The 25,203-nt window shown below is 37.0% G+C and overlaps 1 protein-coding gene across 5 annotated transcripts in view; it reads left to right on the top strand.

The window, feature by feature from the left end:
* Positions 1–14,356, top strand: part of LOC117433411 (signal transducer and activator of transcription 3-like) — a 32,457-nt gene extending 18,101 nt beyond the window's left edge. For 2 of the 5 annotated variants that reach the window (XM_034055648.3, XM_034055649.3), the window contains exons 6-24: positions 1,206–1,287; positions 1,462–1,559; positions 1,887–2,038; positions 2,574–2,732; positions 3,414–3,506; positions 3,893–3,952; positions 4,081–4,107; positions 4,577–4,670; positions 4,818–4,865; positions 5,314–5,397; positions 5,997–6,231; positions 6,816–6,868; positions 6,977–7,071; positions 7,188–7,327; positions 7,882–8,097; positions 8,664–8,706; positions 10,443–10,502; positions 12,078–12,181; positions 13,154–14,356. In XM_034055648.3, the coding sequence (XP_033911539.1) occupies positions 1,206–1,287; positions 1,462–1,559; positions 1,887–2,038; positions 2,574–2,732; positions 3,414–3,506; positions 3,893–3,952; positions 4,081–4,107; positions 4,577–4,670; positions 4,818–4,865; positions 5,314–5,397; positions 5,997–6,231; positions 6,816–6,868; positions 6,977–7,071; positions 7,188–7,327; positions 7,882–8,097; positions 8,664–8,706; positions 10,443–10,502; positions 12,078–12,181; positions 13,154–13,206 (1,896 nt within the window). In that variant the 3' untranslated portion in view covers positions 13,207–14,356. The remainder of the gene's footprint in view (positions 1–1,205; positions 1,288–1,461; positions 1,560–1,886; positions 2,039–2,573; positions 2,733–3,413; positions 3,507–3,892; positions 3,953–4,080; positions 4,108–4,576; positions 4,671–4,817; positions 4,866–5,313; positions 5,398–5,996; positions 6,232–6,815; positions 6,869–6,976; positions 7,072–7,187; positions 7,328–7,881; positions 8,098–8,663; positions 8,707–10,442; positions 10,503–12,077; positions 12,182–13,153) is intronic. The other 3 variants (XM_034055650.3, XM_034055652.3, XM_034055651.3) reach the window with 3 other exon arrangements.
* The last annotated feature ends 10,847 nt before the right edge of the window (positions 14,357–25,203 follow it).

Genomic DNA, 25,203 nt, shown 5'->3' with positions numbered 1-25,203 from the left:
CAATATTTTATTTAACACTCACCAAAAGAGAGAATATTAGCGACTGCTCCTGCTGCTTCCTGATACCTGGGACCTCTTTGTTTGAACCAGCGCATCAACATCTGGAGCAAATGACTGGGCTGAGGATATCTTGAGTATCGAGTTAAGGTGTGTGTCAGTTAGTTGAGAACAACATTTAGATTTGTTGATATTCATGATGGAGAAAGCTTGCTGCTTTTCAGAAGACACTATCGGCAGCATTTCTTCAAAAACTCCATCAGAAAATGGTTTTGAAGAAACAGCTATTTCGTGGGCAATCACATAGCTCGCCTTAACAGCAGCATCACTTATGCTGCAAGCATTCGAAAACATCGACTGCTGCTTTTTCAATGACTGCCAAGTCAGAGTATTTATCTTCACGTAACGCTCCTATATATTTATCATATTTCTTGCCATGGTTTGCTTCATAGTGTCTTAATGTTGTATTCTTTCACAACAGCCACATGTTGCTTACAAATTTAAGCATGTTGGCTTTCCATTCATGTCCACAAAGAAATGCAGAATTCCCCATTTCTCTTGAAACACACGGCACTCTTGGTGGACTTTCTCTTCACGGATAGACATAGCAACACTTGTCACCTACAAATCTACAAATTAGAACTAAAACCCTTTTTCTGGTATCACTGGTGTCTTAACTTGAACCATCAGATGCACTGCCTTCTCACTTACGTGGTCGCCGACTGACGGCAATCGCAGCAACATGACAATTTGTGTTGCTCATGCGAAGGAAGTCGCTCAGAGGCATGTTTGCGCATGTGTTCCAAGAGGTTACAGTCAGTGAATCAAAATATGTGCTATTTAGGGGAATGTAAATATGCCTCGTATGATAATTGTTGTTAAATATGATAATTTTGAGGTTTTGGGTTCGTCTTTGTATTTTTATACCTGTCACTTGGCCCGCGCCAGGGTTTTGGATCAGACCCGACATACAAAACGAGTTTGACACCTTTGGTTTAATAATAATAATGATGATAATAATAATAATAATAATAATAATAATAATAATAATAATAATAATAATAATAATAATAAAATGCACCAGTCCAAGTGTGCATTTTGGGTTTTTTGAAAAACTCAGTTTGTTTCACAATCCTAACTTTTTTCTAAATTTCAACGTAACATTTTCAGCCTGAAAAAAAATTATTGTGCATATCTTGTGTTTGCAGGACTTGGAACAGAAAATGAAAATGTTGGAAAACCTACAGGATGACTTTGATTTTAATTACAAGACCCTCAAAAGCCAAGGAGGTGAGTCATTAGTTATGTGTGTTACATGTGTGCAGTGGTAAAATGTGGGATTTGTATTCCCAAAATCCTTGTCTTTCCTCTTGTGAGAAATCCATCCCCTAACTACTGGGATAAAGTGGAGGTGCTGGTACACACGCATCACACTTACATACTTATCTTTTTGCTTTTACTCAGAAATACAGGATCTAAATGGAAACAGTCAAGCAGCAGCAACAAGACAGAAGATGGCACAGCTGGAACAAATGCTAACGGCCTTGGACCAGCTCAGAAGGGTAAGAAACTTAGTTAGCTGTTATGCTTTTTATTTTTTTTCCTCTTCCCCGATGAACTTTGGCGCCAATTGTAAGGTGTTCATTTGGTACCCGTAGAGACATCAGTCCTCTAACAAATGAGCTACCTTCTCATGCTCAAACCTGCACTGAAAAAAATTGTGCAATGCGATAGCTATGTCATCTCCACCCTACCCTCTCTACTTATGGATTGCGTGGCTTGTTAAGGTATACAACATACTTGCTTGATAATATGCAAACCTTTGTGTGTGGGTGTGATTGCTTATTAATCTGAAACTTGTTTTAATGCATTGTGTTTTGCATCAACAGCAAATTGTAACAGAAATGGCGGGCCTCCTGTCTGCCATGGATTTTGTTCAGAAGACGCTGACAGATGATGAGCTGGCGGACTGGAAGAGAAGACAGCAGATCGCCTGCATAGGAGGGCCCCCTAATATTTGCCTTGACCGCTTGGAAAATTGGTAAGAAATCTTAATGTAATTGCTAAGCTTCTGGTGCGAAAGGCAGCTCGACCTGTTACGCCGATCTTTTAAGGTAACATTGTAAAGCTGTGGCAGGGTGTAAGGATGAGGTTCCTCCTTTTTTACTTTTTTATACCAACTGTTTTTATTGAGGAAATCCTTCTGCTTATTAGGCCAGATCACTTCTGACTTACGAGTCTAGTGGAATTTTAAAATGTAATAAAAACCAGGAATTGTCAAAAATGTATCTTATGCAAGTATTCAATTCAAAGGACAAGCATGGCACAATCAACATTAATAATTCAAAATAGGGTATTTTTTTGCACAAGACCCAACCCCCTACCCCACTCCAACCATCAACCCCAACACCAATCTCTTTCCAAGATTTCTCCCGCCCCCCCCCCCCCCCCCGACCACCTTTCTTTGAGCCCCACCCTCCCCAAGAAATATTGCTATTTCTTATTCCTCCACAGTTGCTCAGCTCTGTAGGAGTTTGTCTCAGTCGTGTGCTTGTTCTCTCTCCCGGTCCCCGCAGGATCACATCCCTGGCCGAGTCTCAGCTGCAAACCCGTCAGCAGATTAAGAAGCTGGAGGAGCTGCAGCAGAAAGTCTCGTACAAGGGAGACCCCATCGTCCAGCACCGGCCCGTCCTGGAGGAGAGGATTGTGGAGCTCTTCAGGAACCTCATGAAAAGGTGCGCTCTTTGAAAGGGGCTGCTCAGCTCTGAGGGGTGGGGCATATGCTCATGTAAAACTAGAAAATCGAGTATACACTGAAGAAAGCAATAGCCAAATAATTATGATTTTTTTGAAGTTATGGAATATGTATAATGTTTATTTAATTGTGATGGAACATTTATTTTCAGGTTATTTCCAGGTTATTTCAGTATCATAATCTTTTAAATTACGTGGAGTGTCCTGTCTTAACATCTTATATGTACATATGTCACACAGTAAGAACAATATTCTTCTAGATAACTGCTTTTTTAAATAAAGGAATTGACATATGCACCAATTAGAATTACAGTAGGCTGTTTTCATATTTATATATTGATTGATATGTAGGCGAAACCCATACCAGTTCTATCAGGTATCCTTTATGTGCTACTTGGGTTTCACCTACTGAAATATATAGCCAAGTATGGAGATGTCCCAGTTTGATAATAACCGCTTGACATTTTATTTGTTTTTATCCTTCGAGTCTGTGTTGGTGGTGATTTGCAATAGATTACAGTACTATATTATAGTACTATATTATTACAGTACTATATTATTATAATACTATATTCCAGTATAAAAATGGAATTGCAAACCTTTCAAAGTCGGCATGTGAAAGTGAAGTGTTCACTAAAAGTATCTTGTGTGTCTTTTTGCAGTGCCTTTGTAGTGGAGAGACAGCCTTGCATGCCCATGCACCCAGATCGGCCCCTCGTCATTAAGACAGGCGTACAGTTTACCACCAAAGTCAGGTGGGTAGGCTGACACTATTTGACACTTGACCTTCCTTCAAGTTTGTTAAAACAACTGCTACTTTAAAAAATGATCAAGAATACAAGTTGATCTGAACCTTTCAGTTCTGAATTGTTTTTGTTGAGCTGAAAAATATTTTATTGAGTATGCATGAGAACAGGACAAAACATGCATTTCTATAATACCTCAGACTGAGACCTAACATATGCTGTTGATTTCTGACGACATATGTTAACATGCAGCGCTAAGATAAGGCTGGGCTTTAGGTTAAGAAACAACGACAAAAGCATGCTGTAAGGTGCATAGTCTCAAGATTTCCTACTCTTTGTTTAAAAAAAAAATGCTGTGTAGATTTAAGAAGTGACACACGTTACTTTGTTTGCAGGTTACTGGTGAAATTTCCTGAATTAAATTATCAGCTGAAAATTAAAGTTTGCATTGACAAGTAAGTAAATACCATTCTTAACTAAAGGTACCTTTTTATATATATTTGTGGTGCTACATTCTTGATCCATCTTTTTTTTATTTTTAGTTTCTAACCTTTTTTTATTTATTTATATTCTCATTTTACAGGGATACAGGAGATGCTTCATTAAGGGGGTAAGATTTCATCCGTTTCTAAATATGTGCCATAGTGACAGTCAATGGATAGACAAAAGCATTACAATAATATTACTTTATGTACAGGTGTCTGAAATTGATGCAGCAAGAGAAACTAGAGAAAAAAAGTTGTTTTAACCCTTTAATGCATGGCGACCTCATATGGGGACAGGTACTGCAGAGTGAAAAGAAGCTTTGGAGGACAGCGTGTGTTCGTCTTCGCTGCTCCCGTAGCGGTGGGCTGAGCCTAAATACAATTGGGCATTTCAAATTGGGAGAGAAACAGGGTAAAAATTATTAAAGGTAAAAAAAAACAGAAAATGGTGCTACTGTTTCTCATATTCATAAATATGGAATGCATTTTAAAAGGATAGGTGGCTTTCATAGCAAATCTCATTTGAGGTGCTGTACATAAAGTCCCACAGTGGGAGTGCTTTGGGATCCTTCTGTAAACTTTGTAAATTTCTAGGTCACGAAAATTCAACATCTTGGGCACAAACACAAAGGTCATGAACATGGAGGAATCCAATAACGGCAGCCTGTCTGCTGAATTTAAACACCTGGTGAGACCGTTTTAATATTACATTTGATCTTTTTTACTTTTTTTTTTTTTTTTTTTTCCTGTTAAACCGATACAGTAACTTTACTCAGAACTGCTACTATATCTGTGAATGTTCTGGTATTGATGGTGATGACGTGTTTCATTGCAGACTCTGAGAGAGCAGCGGTGTGGAAATGGAGGAAGAGCCAACAGTGATGTAAGTACAGAGGGCTTAAAGGAATCCCCTTAACTAGTGTACATGTGGTCTGACTTGGGTGTTCCAAACATCACCCGAAACTCCTAACATAAAATCATATTCTGAGGTCAAGTCCTTCGGTCGATTTTAACTAAATTTCTTGCGTAGCAAAACAATTTTGGTTATTTTGATTTTGGAGAAAGGGGGTTAGGAAATTTTAAGTTATAATATGTTTATGCAAGAAAATAGTTGTATTAAAATAAAATTGTCCTAGCACTTGGATTTGATGTCACGTGATATTCTTTTATAAAACTAACCTCTCCAGTAAGTGGTTTCCCTGGCTTAATCGAAATTTATTTTAGGATTGGAATTTACCAAGAAATGACTGAACATAAAAATCTATGTATTTGTGCTGGTTAGTGTTTTGTGTCCCTGCTCCATGGTCTTGTGTTTTCCTATCTTCTCTCAGGCGTCCTTGATTGTAACTGAAGAGCTGCATCTCATCACCTTCGAGACGGAGGTCTACCACCAGGGACTTAAAATGGACTTGGAGGTTAGATTTGCAAGACAGTGAAATTTTGAGGATTTTTAATGAGCAACTTTTGATTATTATTATTATTATTATTATTTATTAGCCGATGCCCTTATCCAGGGCGACTTGCAATTGTTACAAGATATCACATTATTTTTACATACTATTACCCATTTATACAGTTGGGTTTTTACTGGCGCAATCTAGGTAAAGTACCTTGCTCGAGGGTACAGCAGCAGTGTCTCCCACCTGGGATTTGAACCCATGACTCTCCGGTCAAAAGTTCAGAGCCCTAACCACTACTCCACACTGCTGCCCTAATGTCATATTTAGTTTAACTAATGTTATTCGTCTGGTTTTGAGTCGCTTCTTTTTGTTTGTAATTTGTCATTTTCTGTCATTACATCATGGTGTGTCTGTGGTGTTTTTAAAATAAATAAAAATAAAATGAAGGTGAGATTTCATACTGGCTCCAAGTTGCTCTGTAAATAAATACATTTAAAAAAAATGTTCCGGACAGTAACAAATGAGGTATATAACTGCTGTCCTTCTTTTTTTTTTTTTTAATATATATATATATATATATATATATATATATATATATATATATATGTAAACAGACCCACTCCTTGCCTGTAGTGGTGATCTCCAACATATGTCAAATGCCAAACGCCTGGGCCTCCATCCTCTGGTATAACATGCTGACCAACCACCCAAAAAACGTGAACTTCTTCACCAAGCCGCCCGTGGGTACCTGGGACCAGGTGGCAGAGGTGCTGAGCTGGCAGTTTTCGTCTACCACCAAGCGAGGGCTTTCCATCGAGCAGCTCACCACCCTGGCTGAGAAGCTGCTAGGTCTGTAGAATAGCGTGTAGCAAATTTTTGCATCAGTAAAAAGTGGGTATCAAGTTAGTTAGAAACTGCTATGGGGTTTACGTTGGAAAGAAACGGTGCACTGGAACAAAAGCTTAGTAAATCTGTCCCTAGGGTTGTTTTTTTAGTCCTTGGTACTCGTGTGAGGTTTCTTTTCTGTCCATACCAAACCAGGACCTTCATCCAACTCCTCAACAACTAGGTTCAATTAAACTATTTAGAGGTCTGGTAGGACTAAAGCTCTGGATTGCACAATTAAATAATTTTAGGACGTGGTTGGAACCAGGTCATGGATGGAATAGATTGAAAGCGCCACAAGCGACTACACCACTGCCTTAGTATAACAAATCTAACCGTGCATTGGAAACACATTGCAGATCAGATTTAGTTTGGAGACTCCAGACTGCTGCACACATTTCTTTCACTACCTCTTAAACAATTGGACAAAAATAATTTATAAGTTATTTTTAAATACTATATTCATGAGTTGCAAAATATATACCGGAGGGTATGTTTATGTCCATATTCCACCTCAACTTAACTTTTTTTTTTTTTTTTTTTTTTAGGTCAATGTGTTAATTATTCAGGATGCCAAATTACTTGGGCAAAATTCTGCAAGGTAAAATGAATATAGATTTACTTTCTTTTGATGCATTTTGACATCTGCTGTATTTTGGCATATCAGAGCAATTGATCTTGTGATAATTTTACTTTGTTTTATCTGCAGGAAAACATGGCAGGCAAAGGGTTTTCATTCTGGGTGTGGCTGGACAATATCATTGACCTGGTGAAAAAATACATGCTGGCGCTTTGGAACGAAGGGTAAGTTATGATCGAAGATTTATTATTTATTTCTTAGCAAGATCCAGAACTATGCTGCACTGTTTGTCCTTGTGCTGGACAACATGTTGAGAGGTTGCCTTTCTTTGATTTGTCAGGTACATAATGGGGTTCATTAGCAAGGAGAGGGAACGAGCCCTCCTGAGCACAAAACCCCCTGGGACCTTCCTTCTAAGGTTCAGCGAGAGCAGCAAGGAAGGGGGTATCACTTTCACCTGGGTGGAGAAGGACATCAGCGGTAAGCACAGCTAGTCCTCACTCAGGATGTGAATGTGGTTGATTTTTAATACATCGTTTCCATGAGCACGGACTGACCGCCAATACGAGCTGACCCGGGTTCTCCCGCATTCCTCCTGAACCCTGGTCAAGTCGAAAGACTCGGTTTCCATCTAATGCGAGTTTCTGAGGCTAAGGTCACATTCCATTTGTTTACAAAACCCGAAGGATGGACGTAGTTGCTTTTGCTTCCTATAATCCTAACAATTCTTACAAGAATATTAAAGCACAGAGAAAACTGCCCACCCCGAATGTGGATTAAATGTTTACGTCCCCTCGTGTTGTGACGTACTTTCACCCATCCCACTTTAGAGAAAGGGTCAGAAAAATCAGTGGCAGGTCAGATTTGCAGCCCATGCGGGTCAGCTAAACTTACTTGGAAACGCAGTATCTGGGTCAGCAGGGTTTTCAACCTGGGTTGAGTGGTGCAAGGAAATGAGGTATAAGTAATACAGCATCTTTCTGTCAATGCGAAACAGGCCTGTTTTTTTAAAATCTCCTCTGTATACTTCTAAGGCAAGACCCAGATTCAGTCTGTGGAGCCCTACACCAAGCAGCAGCTCAACAGCATGTCCTTCGCTGAAATCATCATGGGCTACAAAATCATGGATGCCACCAACATCCTAGTGTCTCCCCTGGTGTACCTGTATCCCGAAATCCCAAAGGAGGAGGCGTTTGGGAAGTACTGCCGCACTGAGAACACGGAGCAGCCTGACTTCACTGAACCAGGTAGTAGTTGATTGTCCTGTATTGTGTATAGAATCCCATTTGTCACACCAAGCCCAGATTAGGATGAGCATTTCTAATGAAAATGCTGTAATGCAGTCTGGTTTGGTATGTTTGTTTTGTTTTGTAGGGTTTAAAGAAAAAAAAGTAATCCTATTGCTTTTTCAAAAAAAAAAAAAAAAAAAACCCTTCTGGAACTCATTAAATGGTTTCAGGGTCTGTCTTTACGGGAAAAGTTTAAAAAAAAAATATATATATATATATATATATAATATATATATATATATATATATATATATATTTGTGGACTTTCCCAAGAGTTATGTTGTGTTTCCCAAGAGTTTTCCTAGTGTAGCGTTAAACAGGCATAATTTAGATTTCTCATGCTTCTATAAATAACTTTTTAAAAATTATTATTAAGACCGCTGTTTAGAAACAGGGCTGACAACAGATTATCTTCTGTATTATTATTATTATTATTATTATTATTATTATTATTATTATTATTGTTTTTATTCACAGATTTGTGGTTAATTAGCATATAACAAATGTTTCTTTTTTTTTTTTAATAGGCACAGTCCCATATCTAAAGACAAAATTCATCTGTGTAACACCGTAAGTATTCTAGCTTTTTGTAATTTATATGTTTTGCTTTTATATTGAATGGCTGCAGTAAAAAAAAAAAAAAAGTTCCTATGGCTCTGAACAATGCATTACCTCCTTCAAATGCAAGGTGTTAAATAATTTCAATAAAAAGTGACCTGGCTTGTACGTTTTCATCTAGTGCATCTTTTTGAAAATGTGGTACCTCCCATTTAACGGGGGGGGGGCTAAAGAATGCAAAGTTAAGTTAGATCATTAAAAAAGGAAATGTTTTCTTGAGTGTACATGAGAACAGGACCCTTTTTTTTTTTTTTTTTTTAGTATTTATATATATTTTGGTAAATGGGGCTTTAAAGTCCCGTTTGGTGCTTTTAAAACCTCTAAACTCATCATATTGAAAAATAACTTGTGTAATTATTACAGTTGAAGAATCTTTGGGCTCAAACATCAAACATGTCTGTACTCGCTTGTATAACAATACAGCTGAGAATATTTCTTACTTGCATTTTAGGATTGAGACTAAACTATATGAACATAATTTAACAAAATCTTTTATTTAACAGCATGTAATCAAAGAAACTACAAAATTATATCACAAAAGTCTACCGCAACGTTGGATTTCAAAGTGTCATATTTTTCACTTGTCAGTTTTTTCGTTAAGTATATGGAAAACTACAAAGCGGTATGCAATTCAGTGTTGTTCAGCAGGTTTCATTCCACATTTATGAAGCAAGTTTTGAACATAGCTGTAGAAACCGTCTGTTTAACATACAACGCTAAGGTGGGACCTTGAGGTCCCACCAGGACTGAAAGGGTTAAAGGTCTCTCCAGAAGCACAGTTGCTAAGGCAACGGGGATACTGAAGGCAACAGGAGCATTCTCTACAGAAAGGTCCATAGTAGGGCGGCTGCGATTTTTTAAATTGAAAATCGATTTTTTGGATTGATTCCATTCCTCATTGTATACATCGATTTTATAAGTACTGGATAATCGGTTCAATAACGCTCATAATTAATAACGTTATTTAAGTTTATCAACGAAACTGCACCGATGCCCTACCTTGCTATTTACAGTATTTCTGCCAGACAAGCAGTGGGCATGCTCTTCTTTTCCTGCTCGTGTTAACTAGCATCTGATTTGCTGGGCCCATCCTACCAGCGAATCAGTTTTGAAAATGCTTTGCAAGTACACGCCCCTCTGTGTATTCGATGTAAACAAACCAAAAAGCATGGCGCGTTGAATCCAGAGCAGGGCGACAGGCTTGTATCCGTGGCAAACAGCCTGTAAATAAATTGTGCACATTGAAGAAAACTGACTGTATATAGTTTGCGCTGCTTTGGAGTTTCAAAATGAACTGTTATATAATGAATATTTAACAATATTCACTTAACATTAAAAAAATAATAAATAAACAATCCGTGATGTTAAACGCTATTTTGGAGTAATGATCAGCTTGACCTATAGCGGGAATGCATGTTGTGGTAAGTCAATCAATTTTATTATAATAATAATAATAATAATAACTAATAATAATATTATTTCCCCTCGCATTTAGTTGTTGTGCTCAAGCTTTTATTTCACAGCAATGATATTAAAATCCGGAATGGAGCGGAAATGTATGTGGACGGTACAATCATCGATATTTATTCGAGCGATATATATTTTGTGTGCCCAATTAATCGATTTTGCTATTTTGAGACTTAACTGACAGCCCTAGTGCCTAGTGAGAAAATGACCTGTCTCCGTAGGTGCCCATCCGTCTTCATGGACCTGCCAGACAGTGAGCTGTTGATGAACGGATTTGGCGGGTAGGGTGACGTGGATCTACATTTACAAGATACTTAAGAGCAGTGTGGTGGCGGATTAATGCTCCATAGTTTTTTGTTTGATATCTATCCTGTTCTGTAACCTGTGCAAGGAATGCATGCCGTCTCATAATCTCCCAGTGTGCATCCTTTTGTTTTTTCAAATGAGCCGTCTTGTTCTAGCAGTGACTTTGCATGGATTGGCATTTCTCTGGTGTTATTGTAAAACTGCCTTTGGTGGATATTTATACTGGCTGCAATAGCCAGGACTGGTGCTGCATTTCTTTTGTATGTTGAGTGGCAGCATCAACATGATGGTATACTTCTCTTCTGTTAAATGCCACTTTAATTTATTCAGTAATTTTAGCAGACGCTTTTATCCAAAGCAACTTAGAGACTTGGGGGTGAACTGTGCATCACAACTGCTGCAGAGTCACTTGCAATAGGACCTTGGTTTAACGTCTGATCCGAAGGACGGAGCACAAGGAGGTTAAGTGACTTGCTCAGGGTCACACACAGTGAGTCAGTGGCTGGGATTGAACCAGGAACCACCTGCTAACAAGATCCTACCTTTAACCACTGGACCACCAAGCCTGCTATCTAAATAATAGAGCTTATTGCAACGTACTCTACTATTTAGTCCTACTAATATATTGACTGTTTCTTTAAAGATTTGATTTGAGCCACTTTGGGGCGTGAATGTAGTGGTGAGGCTAATTAACTGTTTGTTCAATCTGCTTGTAGTTGCAGGTCGCTTGAATTAGAACTTCTAATAAAACAAACATGTTTCCCTCTGACCTGGTGTTTTTTGTTCTTGCAGGATTTCTTTTTTTTTAAGGGAGTCAAATCAGATGTTTCTGCACATTTCCCTTTTCCAAACTAACCACAACACTGTGAAGATCACCTAACTCTGCATCCTTTCTAACCAATTTTTTGTCTCCTTTTGTTTATTTATTTATTTATTTATTTTTTAAAATCATACATGGTATACATCATACAGCAAAAACGGTCCAAATCAGATTTTGATGGCTTGTTTTTCTTGTGAAAACATGTCTGTTCTCTCCATTTTAAGTTGTATGTAATATATATATATATATATATATATATATATATATAATATATATATTTTTTTTTTTCTTAAATCACAGACATGGCGAAATAAAGGTGGCTCTACACTGGAAGCGAGCAAATTTTGTATCTACATCAAAAGCGAATATTTTAGCAGAAACTGTCACATGCCCCTGCCCTACTCGTGACTGGTGGGGAGAAAAATAGACCACATTTCTATTCCTGTGGAGTCGCTCCCTTCACTAAGACAGCTGCTCGTGTCGCTCGCAGTCGGTGCGGACACACCCCTAGATTCCAGTCACTTACGAATGATTTGCTTGCTTCCAGTGTAGATCCACCTTTAGAGAATTAGGAATCGGAAGAATGATCTACAATCCCCCCCCCCCCCCGCATTAACTTTGGATAATTTAACTTGTACAGTTTTTGCTTTGTTCTGTGGATTTTTTTTGCTATTTTGATGCTTTATGATATTCTGAGTACCCTTCTTTTTTTCTTTTGTTTAATGTGCAGGACAAACTCGGGTAACACCAGCGACCTCTTCCCAATGTCTCCCCGCACCCTGGACTCACTGATGCACAACGAGGGCGCAGAAGCCAGTACCGGAGGACAGCTAGGTAAGCAAGAAATCACAGAGCAGGGGGCATTTTTATACTTTTAATAAGATTCAGCATTACATATAGAATACTGTATAGGTGATATGCAACACAAGCTGATAACCACTTCTTGAAGTCAGAGCAGCTACATAGCCTCGAGTAGCCACCTACGGTATACTAATTTTCGATTGTTTCGATGTTTACGGCCTTTTTAAACGAGTAAGATTTAATTTTAGACATTTTAAAATTGCTGTAAAACACGTGCTCAGTGGCAGCATTGTTTGAACCACCGAAGCGCCGCTCCGTCCTGAATTTCAGCGTATGCCACTGGAGTGGAATGTGAGCAAAGATTTGAAACTAGTCCCCACTTAATAACACAAATATATCCCACGCTAGATCTACCAACATTTCAGATAGCCATCAATATCACAGTCTAATTATAGTTGCCGTTTGACACACCTCGTATCTCGGAATCTGTTGAGATTCTGAATTTAAAAGCTGATGTGGAGTAGTGGTTAGGGCTCTGGACTCTTGACCGGAGGGTTGTGGGTTCAATCCCCAGTGGGGGACACTGCTGTTGTACCCTTGAGCAAGGTACTTTACCTAGATTGCTCCAGTAAAAACCCAACTGTATAAATGGGTAATTGTATGTAAAATTAATGTGATATCTGTATAATGTGAAATAATGTATAATGTGATATCTTGTAACAATTGTAAGTCGCCCTGGATAAGGGCGTCTGCTAAGAAATAAAAAATAATAATAATATCTTAAAATTTGCCAATATTAAATGTATCATCTCCCACCTAATATTGGCTTGTCGTTTTAGGATCCTGTGACTCATTTTTTTGCATCAAAACAATGTTCTGATTTTAGTTTTTTGTTCATTAACGTTCTCCTTAAGACTCAGTTGGCACACATCTCTCTCATTTTTTTAGTACTACTGATGATGATGATGATGATTTACTTTTGTTTTTTTTTCTTTTTATTCACAGACACACTTACCCTGGACATGGAGTTCAGTTCAGACGCTGCTTCACCCATGTAGAAGAAAAGATATATTCACTTTTTTTTTATTTTGCACCTTTTGGTATGGTGTATGTATAATGTATGTATAATGTGTGTGTGTGTGTGTATATATATATATATATATATACACACACACACACAATGGTCCGTCGCATACCCGACTGCAGTGGAACCCGAGTAAGGACATGTAAAAAGTCGGGTAAATGAATCCTGTTTTAAATACCATTATACACAATTACTATATTCACACAATTATTGTTTGAGATTCAGCTTTTATTAGGGAAGCTTCCCTAAATCCCTTGTTTAGAAAGATACAGGGTATTAATGCTTGTGACGGGGTAGCAGTCTGCCCCAACTGATACAAATCAACACGAACAAGGTAAATAAATAAATATATAATATATTTAATTACTATATGCATAAAAGAGATGTAATCAATTTCATATGCATAGTTTTTAAAGCGTTACTAGCAATGTTACACAGTAATCCACAGCTCCACATGCATTACTGTGTTTCTTTTTTTACCTTTTTCATAACGCCGATAAATCATTGCATCTGTTTTTTTGGAGAACGATATATCGATAGTGAAAAATTAGGCATCGCCCCAGCCTTTTTTTTTTTTCTTTTTTTTAATGCACAGTATGTGCAATCACCGATATATGGTCATGTGGTTGCTTTGCTTTCAAATGGGGTGTTGGTTTAGTGAAATACAAAGCTTTGTTTTTGTATCCACAAAAGTGCTGTCCTCCAGTAAGACTAAATAAATGTATACTGTATGTGTAGTAATAGTATTATGTACCATATTAGTTTAGTTACATGTTAAACGTAGGGAGACATTGTATGGATTGGCATGTTACAGGAATAGAGGGGAGTCTGGACAGTTGTGTAGTCAATGCCGATTGACAAATATTATATATTTCCTCTCTCCTTTTGTGTTATTTTGTTCTCCTTTTTTTATACAATTTAAAGCTGTGCTGATCATTCAAACTGTTAAGGTAAAGCAAGCATTCAGCTTTATTGGCGTAGAATGTTGCCAAGATGGCATTTGTATTCATTTTGTAATCAGCAACATTGTAAATGTGATCTTGAAGCACTTGTTTTCTGTACAATTATATGCTGTAAGTAATTGCCTGAACATTTTAATAATAAACATTATTAAGCTATAAAAAGGTCAGTCTGTCACAGTTTTTATCAATCACAAGGAATAGTGAAATGTTGAATTAGTAGTTTATTCAATATCTGATGATCCTTGCTAAAACTGGGCAACCCACAAACAATTGTTTTGAGGATTTGTTTCTCCGTCACTACAGAACAGAATTATTTTTAATTGAGGGATTTTTTTTTTTTTTTTTTTTACATCAAAGACCCTCCTTCTTCATCATCGCTTTTTTATTGTATTACAAAACATTTATCAAATTGAGTTTCATCTCAAAAAGGGGTTTTTCCTTTTACAGAACTTCACATTTGGTTCAGTAGTTTCATCCTTTTCGTAAAAGTTTCTACTTGACTGCAAGGCACCCGGGTTTCATCTGAGATCCTTTATATTACACCTATTCAACATGACAAGAGAGTTCAATCCATTTCATCCTGACTAGTCTCACAATTGCTACAGTTTGGGTGTTCTCTAAAGTCATGCAAATACACTGTGAAATGGGGGCAAAAACCTCTTTTGTACAGATACATTTCACAAAAAAAAAATATATATCTTGTTTGAGAGGCATTATTTATGCATCTACTGGCTTGAGTTTAAAATAAATACTATAACACTGTGTCATACATAATAGGATCAAATATAAGTAGTTTTCTTCAGGGCCAAACTATTGAACCAATTAATCAGGTAATTGGTTATATAGTTTTTCCTTATAAATGATACAATTTAATGTATTAAAAAAAAAAAAAAACATTTTATTTTAAGGAAGCTTCAATTAAGATATACATATCTGACAATGGATTGCACTAAACAAGCAACCTTTTTGTACAAAACCTAAAACTGTAATGCATTCCAAGCATATTACCTACTAATGTAAAAAAAAAAAAAAAGTTTCCGGTAACAAGGACTATTTGTAAAGATTTCTTCTGTGGAAATCTACAAACAAAACACTGCAGGGGATTTCCCTAATCTGGGATATGTTCACCACAGGACACCAGTACTTCCTACAGCATGAATTCCGGAGCAAGATGTTAAAGATTAATTACATTATGAAGAAAAAAATTAATAAATAAAATGATATACATGTACAGTATATCCCTTCCAATCAAACATCTATATCAAAGATAGGCAACTGTGCCCCTTCCACACCCGTCTGCTTCCACCAATGCTTAGTTATTTAATTGCCCCAATTCATTTGCCCACCCCTGATCTATATGGGATATTTATTGGACTCGTTTCTCCCACCTGCTGGGCACTTAACACATTACAATTGTGACAGTCATTGTCCAGTTCGTTTAAGAAAAAAACAAGTGCAATCCTTCGAGATAAGCCCCAAAGACCCACATTTTAGAAAAATGTAGTTTGGAAAGCAACTTTTCTTTTGTATTGGGGAGAGAAGCTTTGCGTGTGGAGGAGTATTAATGATACCTACCACCGAAGAGGTACATTAAACTTCAATCGTATCTTTCACAATTTTACAGATCAGGTGACCTGGTTCCCCTTGTATGAAATCACTGGTCTGGAATGAGCAAAAGATAAGCATTGCTTAAAGTCACAGCTGGTTGGTTGCTGTTTACACCAGCATTCTCCTGTACAGCAAATAGAAGGAATGTGTGCGTTCTGTTGTGTAGAACACGCTCAGCTAATTCAAAGATACACTCAGTGAGAATTCTTGGACTTCTAGTCCAAATGTTTTAATGTATTTTTTTCTTTTAGTGTTTTTAAATGTTGCACTGTTGAATGTTTAGTTATGCACATACTGTATAAGGGGTAGGAGAAAGGTTTTTAAAAAAACACACACACAAAAACAGTAAAATGGCTGTATTATAAATGAGACTGTTATGGGTGCGCTCTGCCATCTTGTGGTCATAGCATGTAAAAACACTGCACCTGATTCAGTGTATTTTTCAAGATACGTAATTGCTAAATTCGTTTGTTCGGAAAGGAGAAAACACCCAATAAAGTTACCAAACCAGAAAAAAAAAAAACCCTAATGAATGGAGTACATAGCTTTGAGATGTGTCTATATAATTTCAAAAGGCTTGATAAATATTGTCCATTTGAATCCAAGGATGTTTGGTAACATCTGCTGGTTTGACAGGTGAAAAGAGGCCTTGAAAGCAGGAATGAGGCAGAGAAACAAATGGTGGTTAAAATAGTCCAAAAAAATAATAATTCCAAGTATTGCGGAAGCAGTGGAAATGGCAGGGAGGCTAATAAAGGAGATGGGGTGAATTGATTTTTTTAACACATTTAAGTCTTCCAGAGCTTCTGTGCTCAAAGCCCATTGTAACTGGTTGGAGAAAACGATCACCTAGGCAACGCCACATTCACTTCCTCTCTCTGGGGCTGGCGTTTGCTTTCCGCAGGTTAAGCAGGACGGCTTTATTTGTCGTAAAGTCTTGTTTTTCTGTCTTCTTCAAAATACATGTTAAAATGTGCATGTTTTTTAAATTATAGGCAAACCTCTATAATCCAAACTAACTGGGATCAGGGGGTGGTGGTACAATCTGATTGTTAGAACTGTCAGAAGGTTTACATGACTTTTCAATCAACAAACACCCTCAAATAATATAACCAAAGGTTATGAGCTGGTTGTGCATTCTCTATGATAAAAGGACAGGTTTCCAGGGAGCTGTTTGGATAATCAAGGCTCAGATAATTAAGGTCTTACTGTATTACAATAACAATGATCCCCAACTATACTGTTTTTAATGTCTTTTAAACATTGGTTAGTCATTACCTCTCTAACTCTAAACTTTAAGGTGATAAACAGGTTGGCAGGTGCTTCCCTACATAAATGTAGCATTTATTTTTTATTTTTTTTGACAGCCTTAGAAAATTAGGGCTTTGTTGACACCAGTATTACGCCTTAAACTTTGTTTAAGGCGTAAGAGCCAGACATGATGGCCGAGCCACTGACAGTGATATGGCAGGTCTTTGTTAAACCTGGTGTATGTATAGGACACATTGCAATCAATTGGGCAGTGTGGAGTAGTGATTAGCGCTCTGGACTCTTGACCGGAGGGTTGTGGGTTCAATCCCAGGTGGGGACACTGCTGAGCAAGGTACCCAATAAAACCCCAACTGTATAAATGGGTAATTGTATGTAAAAAATAATGTGTAAAAAAAATAATGTGATATCTTGTAACAATTGTAAGTCGCCCTGGATAAGGGCATCTGCTAAAAAATAAATAATAATTAGAAGAATTGTTATTTTTGAGACATAATAATTGTGATTGTTCACTGCTTTTGTTTGAAGCCAATTTAATTGACCCACAGCGACTTCAGTTTAAGCAATTTAAGTTTGGTGTGTGATGCTCCCACCGTCGCTCGCTTTATATCAACTATCAAGACCCATCTGTTCTCTCTTGCTTTCCATGCTCTAAGCCTGATCTCTGCTATTAGCTGCTGTGTTGCTGCTACTATTTCATGTATTATGCTACTATCATGTATTATGCATTTCTCTGTATTTAAAGTATTATGGATTTTCTTGTTGTTACTGCATCTTGTCAAGCTCTTTGTGATGGTGGTCCACTATAAAAGGCACTATATAAAATTGATTGATTGATTGATTGATTGATTGATATAAGCGAGAATCTCATTTATACAGAATACTGCTAATTGCAATTTTGATCAGTAATGTGTTGGAATTGATTAAATGAGAATGGGAACTGGAATTGGAATTGGAGATTGATTTGATGGAATTAAAAAACAGGAATTCAGCCCACAACCCTGATCGTGTGTGTGATGGAGAATGGATGGGACAAGAGACACCGATGACTGCTTATTAAGGCTAAACCCAACGTCAGCTTTATTCAGATGCCCACCAAAGATCAATGCATCCATGCGCTCCTGTCATTAACCCTGTGCAAGGAGTGTTTGTATCCGTTTGCTGTCTAAAATGGATCATAAAAAATACAGCAACCAGCAGCTCACAGCAATGTCCTTCGAAGCCAAGTCTGTCGTCACTGCTGGATTCCTGGTAAAACTGTTAAAACGATAAGATTTGATTTTTATGAAAGGTACCATGCTGCGGGGTAAAAGAGTAAGCTTGTCCTTGCTTATCAACAAGCTGGTAGGCTTGTTTAAAAAGTCACTTTATTATTTGTATTTAGTTCGTTTTTAGTTCTTTTCGAAGATCTTTTATTCAGCAAAATCTAACTTAAAATGACAGTGCTCACATGTTTGATTGCACCTATACAGTAACCCTTTCCAAATATGGCTTTGTGCTGGCAGTTACAATGTTTTGCCACCAGGTAGCGCCAAATCCAACAGCACCAGCTAGTGCACAGCAGTGTTTTGCTAACATGGGTTATATATATATATCTAAAAAGAGATTGTTATTGCCAGTTGCCAGGCAACATTTAAACATGTTGACTGAGAATAGTTCCTTTCCAGATTGAAATGCAAGTATTTACATGGCAATGTTGTATTTCCATGGCAATGTTGTATTTAAACAGAACATGTTAACTGGATTGTTCCCATTTTAATTTCAAGAACCCATGAGAATTTGAACACAACCTTTTATATATTTTCTATTTTTACAGTATTTCTTTTTTAGAACATAAGGAATGAAATACATCCAACTGTACATACTAAAGGTGTAATTTTGTCAAGGAGTTCTGGTGAAACTATAAACCCACGAGCGCAAGCCCCTATATGCACAGTAGGGTGTACTTTATTTGTTAGAATTAGTCAGAAACAATTGAATTTTTTTTTTTCATTGTTGCAGGATTGATCAAAACATTTGTCATTTATTGTCAAACTGAAGGCTGATTTATAGTGCATTTGATTTATCTTCAGGAACAGTGTACGGTCAATTGATCTTTTTTATGAGGTCACTTTAAGGTTAATCAGTGTCTTAAAGGGCTAATAAGAAGGACTGCATGTTGAAACCTATTCCAAAATCCATTCTTTTTAAGTCCTCTACGATTGCCGCAGTAACTCTGCACACTTCTCAGTGCTTTGTCATTGCCTTTTATAAACTGCTCTCAATATGCTGTCCTATACTGGGGCAGCAGTGTGGAGTAGTGGTTAGGGCTCTGGACTCTTGACCGGAGGGTTGTGGGTTCAATCCCCGGTGGGGACACTGCTGCTGTACCCTTGAGCAAGGTACTTTACCTAGATTGCTCCAGTAAAAACCCAACTGTATAAATGGGTAATTGTATGTAAAAATAATGTGATATCTTGTAACCATTGTAAGTCGCCCTGGATAAGGGCGTCTGCTAAGAAATAAATAATAATAATAATAATAATATACTTTGCTACCCCTTTACTGCAGTATAAAATGCCAGCCTCCATAGAGCAAATCACACAGCACTAATTTCCCATATGCCACCAGTTTGCAGTTAGCTGTTTTCAGTCGTACACATTAACCCTTAAGGAAAGTTTGGTGGTTTCAGTTCCCGGCAGATCAGTAAGAAATGACGAACTCTGCGCCCACTCACTCTCTCACTCACACTCTCTCTCTCTCTCTCTCTCTCTCTCTCTCTCTCTCTCTCTCTCTCTCTCTCTCTCTCTCCTGCAGAGCAATTGCCTGTCCCTCTATCTAGAACTCGAAGTGACAGAGAGAGACCCTCCGAGAGGGCAGAATACTGAAAGCAAATTACCGTGAGAGTTTACAGCACCGTGACCATTTTCGAACCGGGGTTAATAACAGCAGCCGCCAATATGGCCTTTCTCTCAATACTTCTATCTGCTGCACTTCATCAGTGTTTCCGTGTTCATTATACTCTAAAGACCTTGTGTTGTAGTCTATTAATCACTCGTGTCACTTCATGCTGACCAAGGTGAAATCTGCCCTGTGTTTAGACAAGCAAAGTCAATGCCAGCCATAGTGGTCCCTGCAATAGTTCTGCAATAGTTTTCATTCCTTTCCAAAGCCTGCAGCATTACTTTATATTCTACTGGAACCAACCACACTGATGTTTAAATAATAGGAAAATAGGCTGGGTTTAGTTCACCTCACAGTATAAGAGAAGAGACTGAGGGTGGGCTCTGTATTGGGGAGAATAGGGTTTCTACAAGCCAGTTTATGCGTCACCAAGCTTTTCATTGCTTTATTTAACTTGGTGGGAGTCACGGCAACCTGGAGCAATATATAAATTGCATGTTTAAATGCAAGAAATGTGTGTACGCCTGAAATTATTTCCTAAAGACGCCCACATGCTTTTTCACTTTTTATAGGAAAGATATACAGTCATGCCCCGTTTGTTATATTAAACAACAATGCATTGACAACAGGTTATTCATAATAGTAAACAGACATCCACTCATTCAGAGAACTCCTTTCATCACAGTACTTCGCTTAGGGAAGCTACTCTAAACAGAAGTGTAATCACATGCTCCGCATTTTTTATATTGCAGCCGATTACCAGCAATGGCTTATGAAAGCCCAGGTTAGAAAACTGGTCTCTAATTACTGTGTATTTACATTGTAGTTACTTAGTAAATGCATGTGTACTTACAATGTTATTATGCGTAGTTACAATGTACTTAATGTGTAATTATTTTGCATGCTATAACACGAATCCTAACTCTAACCCTAACCCTAAATCTAACCCAAACTCTAAACCTAACTCTAACCTTTTTTTTCTGATACAGTTGTGTACTTACATATATGTGCAAAATGATTTACACATTAAGTACATCGTAACTATGCATAACAACATTGTAATTAGGTGCAAATATACATGTATGAACGCTATGGAGTTTGAAAAGTTGCCCTGCCACAAAAAACATATATGCATTATAAAATAGATGCATACATAGGAAACCTAACATGGTACAATTGTGCACACTGTGGCTGAAGGGGATACACTTCATATTCAACACATTTTTCGTCATACCGTGGCTGTACAATAATCACATAAATAAAATTAAATTTCTCCTCTTTAGTAAAAGCTAATTTAAACCAGAGCATGCATCAGAAATTCAGTACAACTGTCTGAGAAACCATTAACATTTGGTTTTCCTTTACAGTCTCCCACCCTAATGCTGATCAGCCCCAATCTTGCTCAGGTGGTAGCTGTCATCAGAGGAGAAGAACAGATAATTCACGGCTGTGGCATAATGCAATGAAACAAGACATTGGTTAGTTGCTTATTGTGATCAATAAAACTTCATGTGCTAATCCCTAAACCCTTTTAGATAGAACAGTGCATAAAAAGAAAATGTAGGATTATAAGATTATACTGTCATTTTGGAACATGTTATCTGTATAATTTGCTACCGTAACCTCATTTTTGAGGTCATTTATTAGTCAAACAAAGCTTGTGTGTGTGTGTGTGTAATGAGATCTGTAATTTGAAATCCAACAGTGAATATATGACATGATTTTTCAATGCAAATCCTAAAATTGATTTTAATGGATTAAATTATCGATTATACATAAAAGTAAGAAATATTATTTTGTGTCTGGCTGTCATATGAAAAAATAAATCAATTAATAAACACTAAGGTTCTCTATTAAATGTATTCTAAATAATACAGTCCCTGTAAAATAGTCAACTGACAGAACATTTACAAGATGGTACAGTGTTTATCATATTTTATAGACTTCAGTAATCCATTGCTTAAAATACCTAATTTAATATTTTCTATTATCTTTTTAAATATAACATTTTTGGCATGCTGACTATTGCTATTCCAACAAAAAAAAATGCACTGGTTTTTAAAATACTTCTCAAAGCAGCACAGTGCACTAAAGCCCATAGGTGAATAATAATTGCGCACTGAAAACTGTGCAACACTAATATACTTCCCCACCTTATTTCAGAAAATCAGCTTTGAAGCAAATTCATGCCGGAATAGCAAATAATGATCCAATCAACAATATGTGAGGGTCTGGAACCAACTCCCCAGTAATGTTGTTGAAGCTGACACCCTGGGATCCTTCAAGAAGCTGCTTGATGAGATTCTGGGATCAATAAGCTACTAACAACCAAACGAGCAAGATGGGCCGAATGGCCTCCTCTCGTTTGTAAACGTTCTTATGTTCTTATATAGCATCACACACAATAGGATATCAAGCAGGTAACAAATTAGATATTTAGAAAATGTAGATGATTTAAAATTGCCCCAGCAATCCAGATCTAAGAAGCCTGTACTTCCAATAGTTGCCTTGAAATGTATTAAAATAGAGAGATCATGATTAAAATACATACCAATCTAGTCTTCCCTGCATCATCTTCCAATCATTGTCATCCCTTCTTACAACCATTTCCATATAATTGGGCTTTAATGGATCTCTGTCCAGGTGGTCACCATGTAATTAGGCATGCATAATAAATGCAACCTGGTTTCTTGAAAATCAGCAGAGAGAATTACTGGAAGCCCTTCTAATGCATTCCTGTTTCTAATTGACGGCTTACCTTGTTTGGCATCACATAAAAATTATAATGCCGGGTAGGTGGGTGTAGGGTGGCACAGCCTGATCTGGTAGGAAGAATTGAAGGAATATTTTAGGCGTAAGATAACCAAAGCATTAAATCCTTAGCATTTGAAGATTCTGTGTATGTTATTCTGAAATTTGTGGATCCATATTTATTAAGAACAACAAAAAATGAACTGCTGCTTCCTGGTACCTTTTTTATTTCCATATATATATATATATATATATATATATATATATATATATATATATATATATATATAACAAAGGGAACATGAGTTTATCTTCAAACTAGGAACTTTGGAACATTTTGGAATGAACATTCTATTCTGACATAATCATGACATCATCCACATAATTCTTGAAAAAATGGCCTGCTCTGTGTTTACTTTTCTTTCTACACAGCTAATGAAGGGCTTTTGTCTGAAACGTCATCATTATATATATTATATTATATATAATTAGTAGGGCAGCAGTGTGGAGTAGTGGTTAGGGCTTTGGACTCTTGACCGGAGGGTTGTGGGTTCAATCCCCAGTGGGGGACACTGCTGCTGTACCCTTGAGCAAGGTACTTTACCTAGATTGCTCCAGTAAAAACCCAACTGTATAAATGGGTAATTGTATGTAAAATAATGCGATATCTGTATAATGTGAAATAATGTATAATGTGATATCTTGTAACAATTGTAAGTCGCCCTGGATAAGGGCGTCTGCTAAGAAATAAATAATAATAATAATAATGATCCTTCTACAGCTCCTATTTTCAATAACACTCCTCTAATGTCTTACAGAAGAGACAAAAATCTAAGAGAGCATATGGTCCACAGTAACATTCGACCCAATCTTAAGGGTACGTTTTCATGCAATAGGTCATGTTGTGCAACTTGTAAATACAGTCACAGCAACACAGTAGTTAAGGGAGCAAAATCCTCATTTACTATCCATGATACTTTTACTTGCATTAGTAAAGGAATAGTATATTGCATTGGCTGCATCAAATGTAACAAGCTATATATTGGTGAAACAAAACGACGCTTGGCTGATCGCTTTGTGGAACATCTGAGAAGTATACGAATTAACACCTCTACCTTTCCTGTCGCCAGACATTTTAACAGAAATGACCACACTATAGAAGACATCACAATTTGTGGGATGGTTCAATGCTATGGAACTAATGCTGTCAGGAAACAAAAGGAATGTGAACTTATTTTCAAACTAGGCACTTTGGAGCCATTTGGAATGAACATTCTATTCTGAGGTCATCATCATCATCATCATCATCATCATCATCATCATCATCATCATCATCAACATTCTGGAATTTTGTTTAAAAGACTACTTGTTTGTTTTTTATCAACTTCTTAAAGCACTGTTTTTTTTGTTTTTTTGTATTCAGCCGATGAAGGACTTGTCCGAAACGTCCTGATAATTGCTTTGTAATCAATTATTCTACCTTTTTAAGTACCTGAAATATCCTTTTCTTTTTTTCTTTTTTCTTATTGATCATTTTGGTACACAGCAGTTTTCCTTTTTCTCAAACTATATACACACACACACACACACACACACACACACACACACACACACATACACACACACACACACACACACACACACACACAATGGTTGGCCTTTCTGCTGATATTTAAATAGGATTTATATTACACTGTGGATACATTTGCATTAAGAAACAAACTTAATCAATAATTTATTACTGATAACCTGTTTTTTATGACGTATTTTAATGTATTTTCAATCACTGCCAACTGAACTCCTATTATGCAAAAAAAAACACTCTTACAACAATTGCAAAGAAAGTTATGAAATCCGAGAGATCAGAACGCAGATGAATCTCTTGTGAATTAAATGCAGAGTGCCTGAGGGAGGATCTCTTTCGAAATATTGCGGTACTGTGACAGAGAGAGCAGTTTAGCGGATTTAATCCCAAACTAAGTACAGTAAGGGTTAGTGGTGTAGCAGGGACTGTGTCAGCCTCAGTATTATTCAGTGACGATCTCACGTAACACCTCCCCCTGTTACAGTACCTATAAACAATAATGGTTGAATATATTAAGAAAAAGTAATAAAAATTGCAATGATAACCAAAATACACATGCCAAGCACTTACCAAACATTAGCAATTATGCTTTCATGTTTTATCTACAAAAACATTTTTTTTCAAGAAGATTCAGAACAAAAGATGGAGGTCAGTGCCTCACAGACCAATCCTGTGTTTGACAGCCCATACCTAGAGCATTAAATACATTAATCAATGGATTAATCAATTATTAATCAATTATTAGTCATGTTAATTGATCTGTTAGTAACATCAATAAAATCACCACATTAAGTCGAGTAACATGGATAACATATCGCTTCAAATAAAATGATGTATTCATAATATATTAAACATTTTATTGATATATTGTGCCTTTAGCACCCCCAAAATAACTTTACAAACCATTTTTACA

This window comes from Acipenser ruthenus, chromosome 33 (assembly GCF_902713425.1).
Source record: "Acipenser ruthenus chromosome 33, fAciRut3.2 maternal haplotype, whole genome shotgun sequence".
Taxonomy (NCBI): domain Eukaryota; kingdom Metazoa; phylum Chordata; class Actinopteri; order Acipenseriformes; family Acipenseridae; genus Acipenser; species Acipenser ruthenus.
The sequence above is the reverse complement of the archived record's forward strand: the minus strand, read 5'-3'. Positions and strand labels throughout refer to the sequence as shown.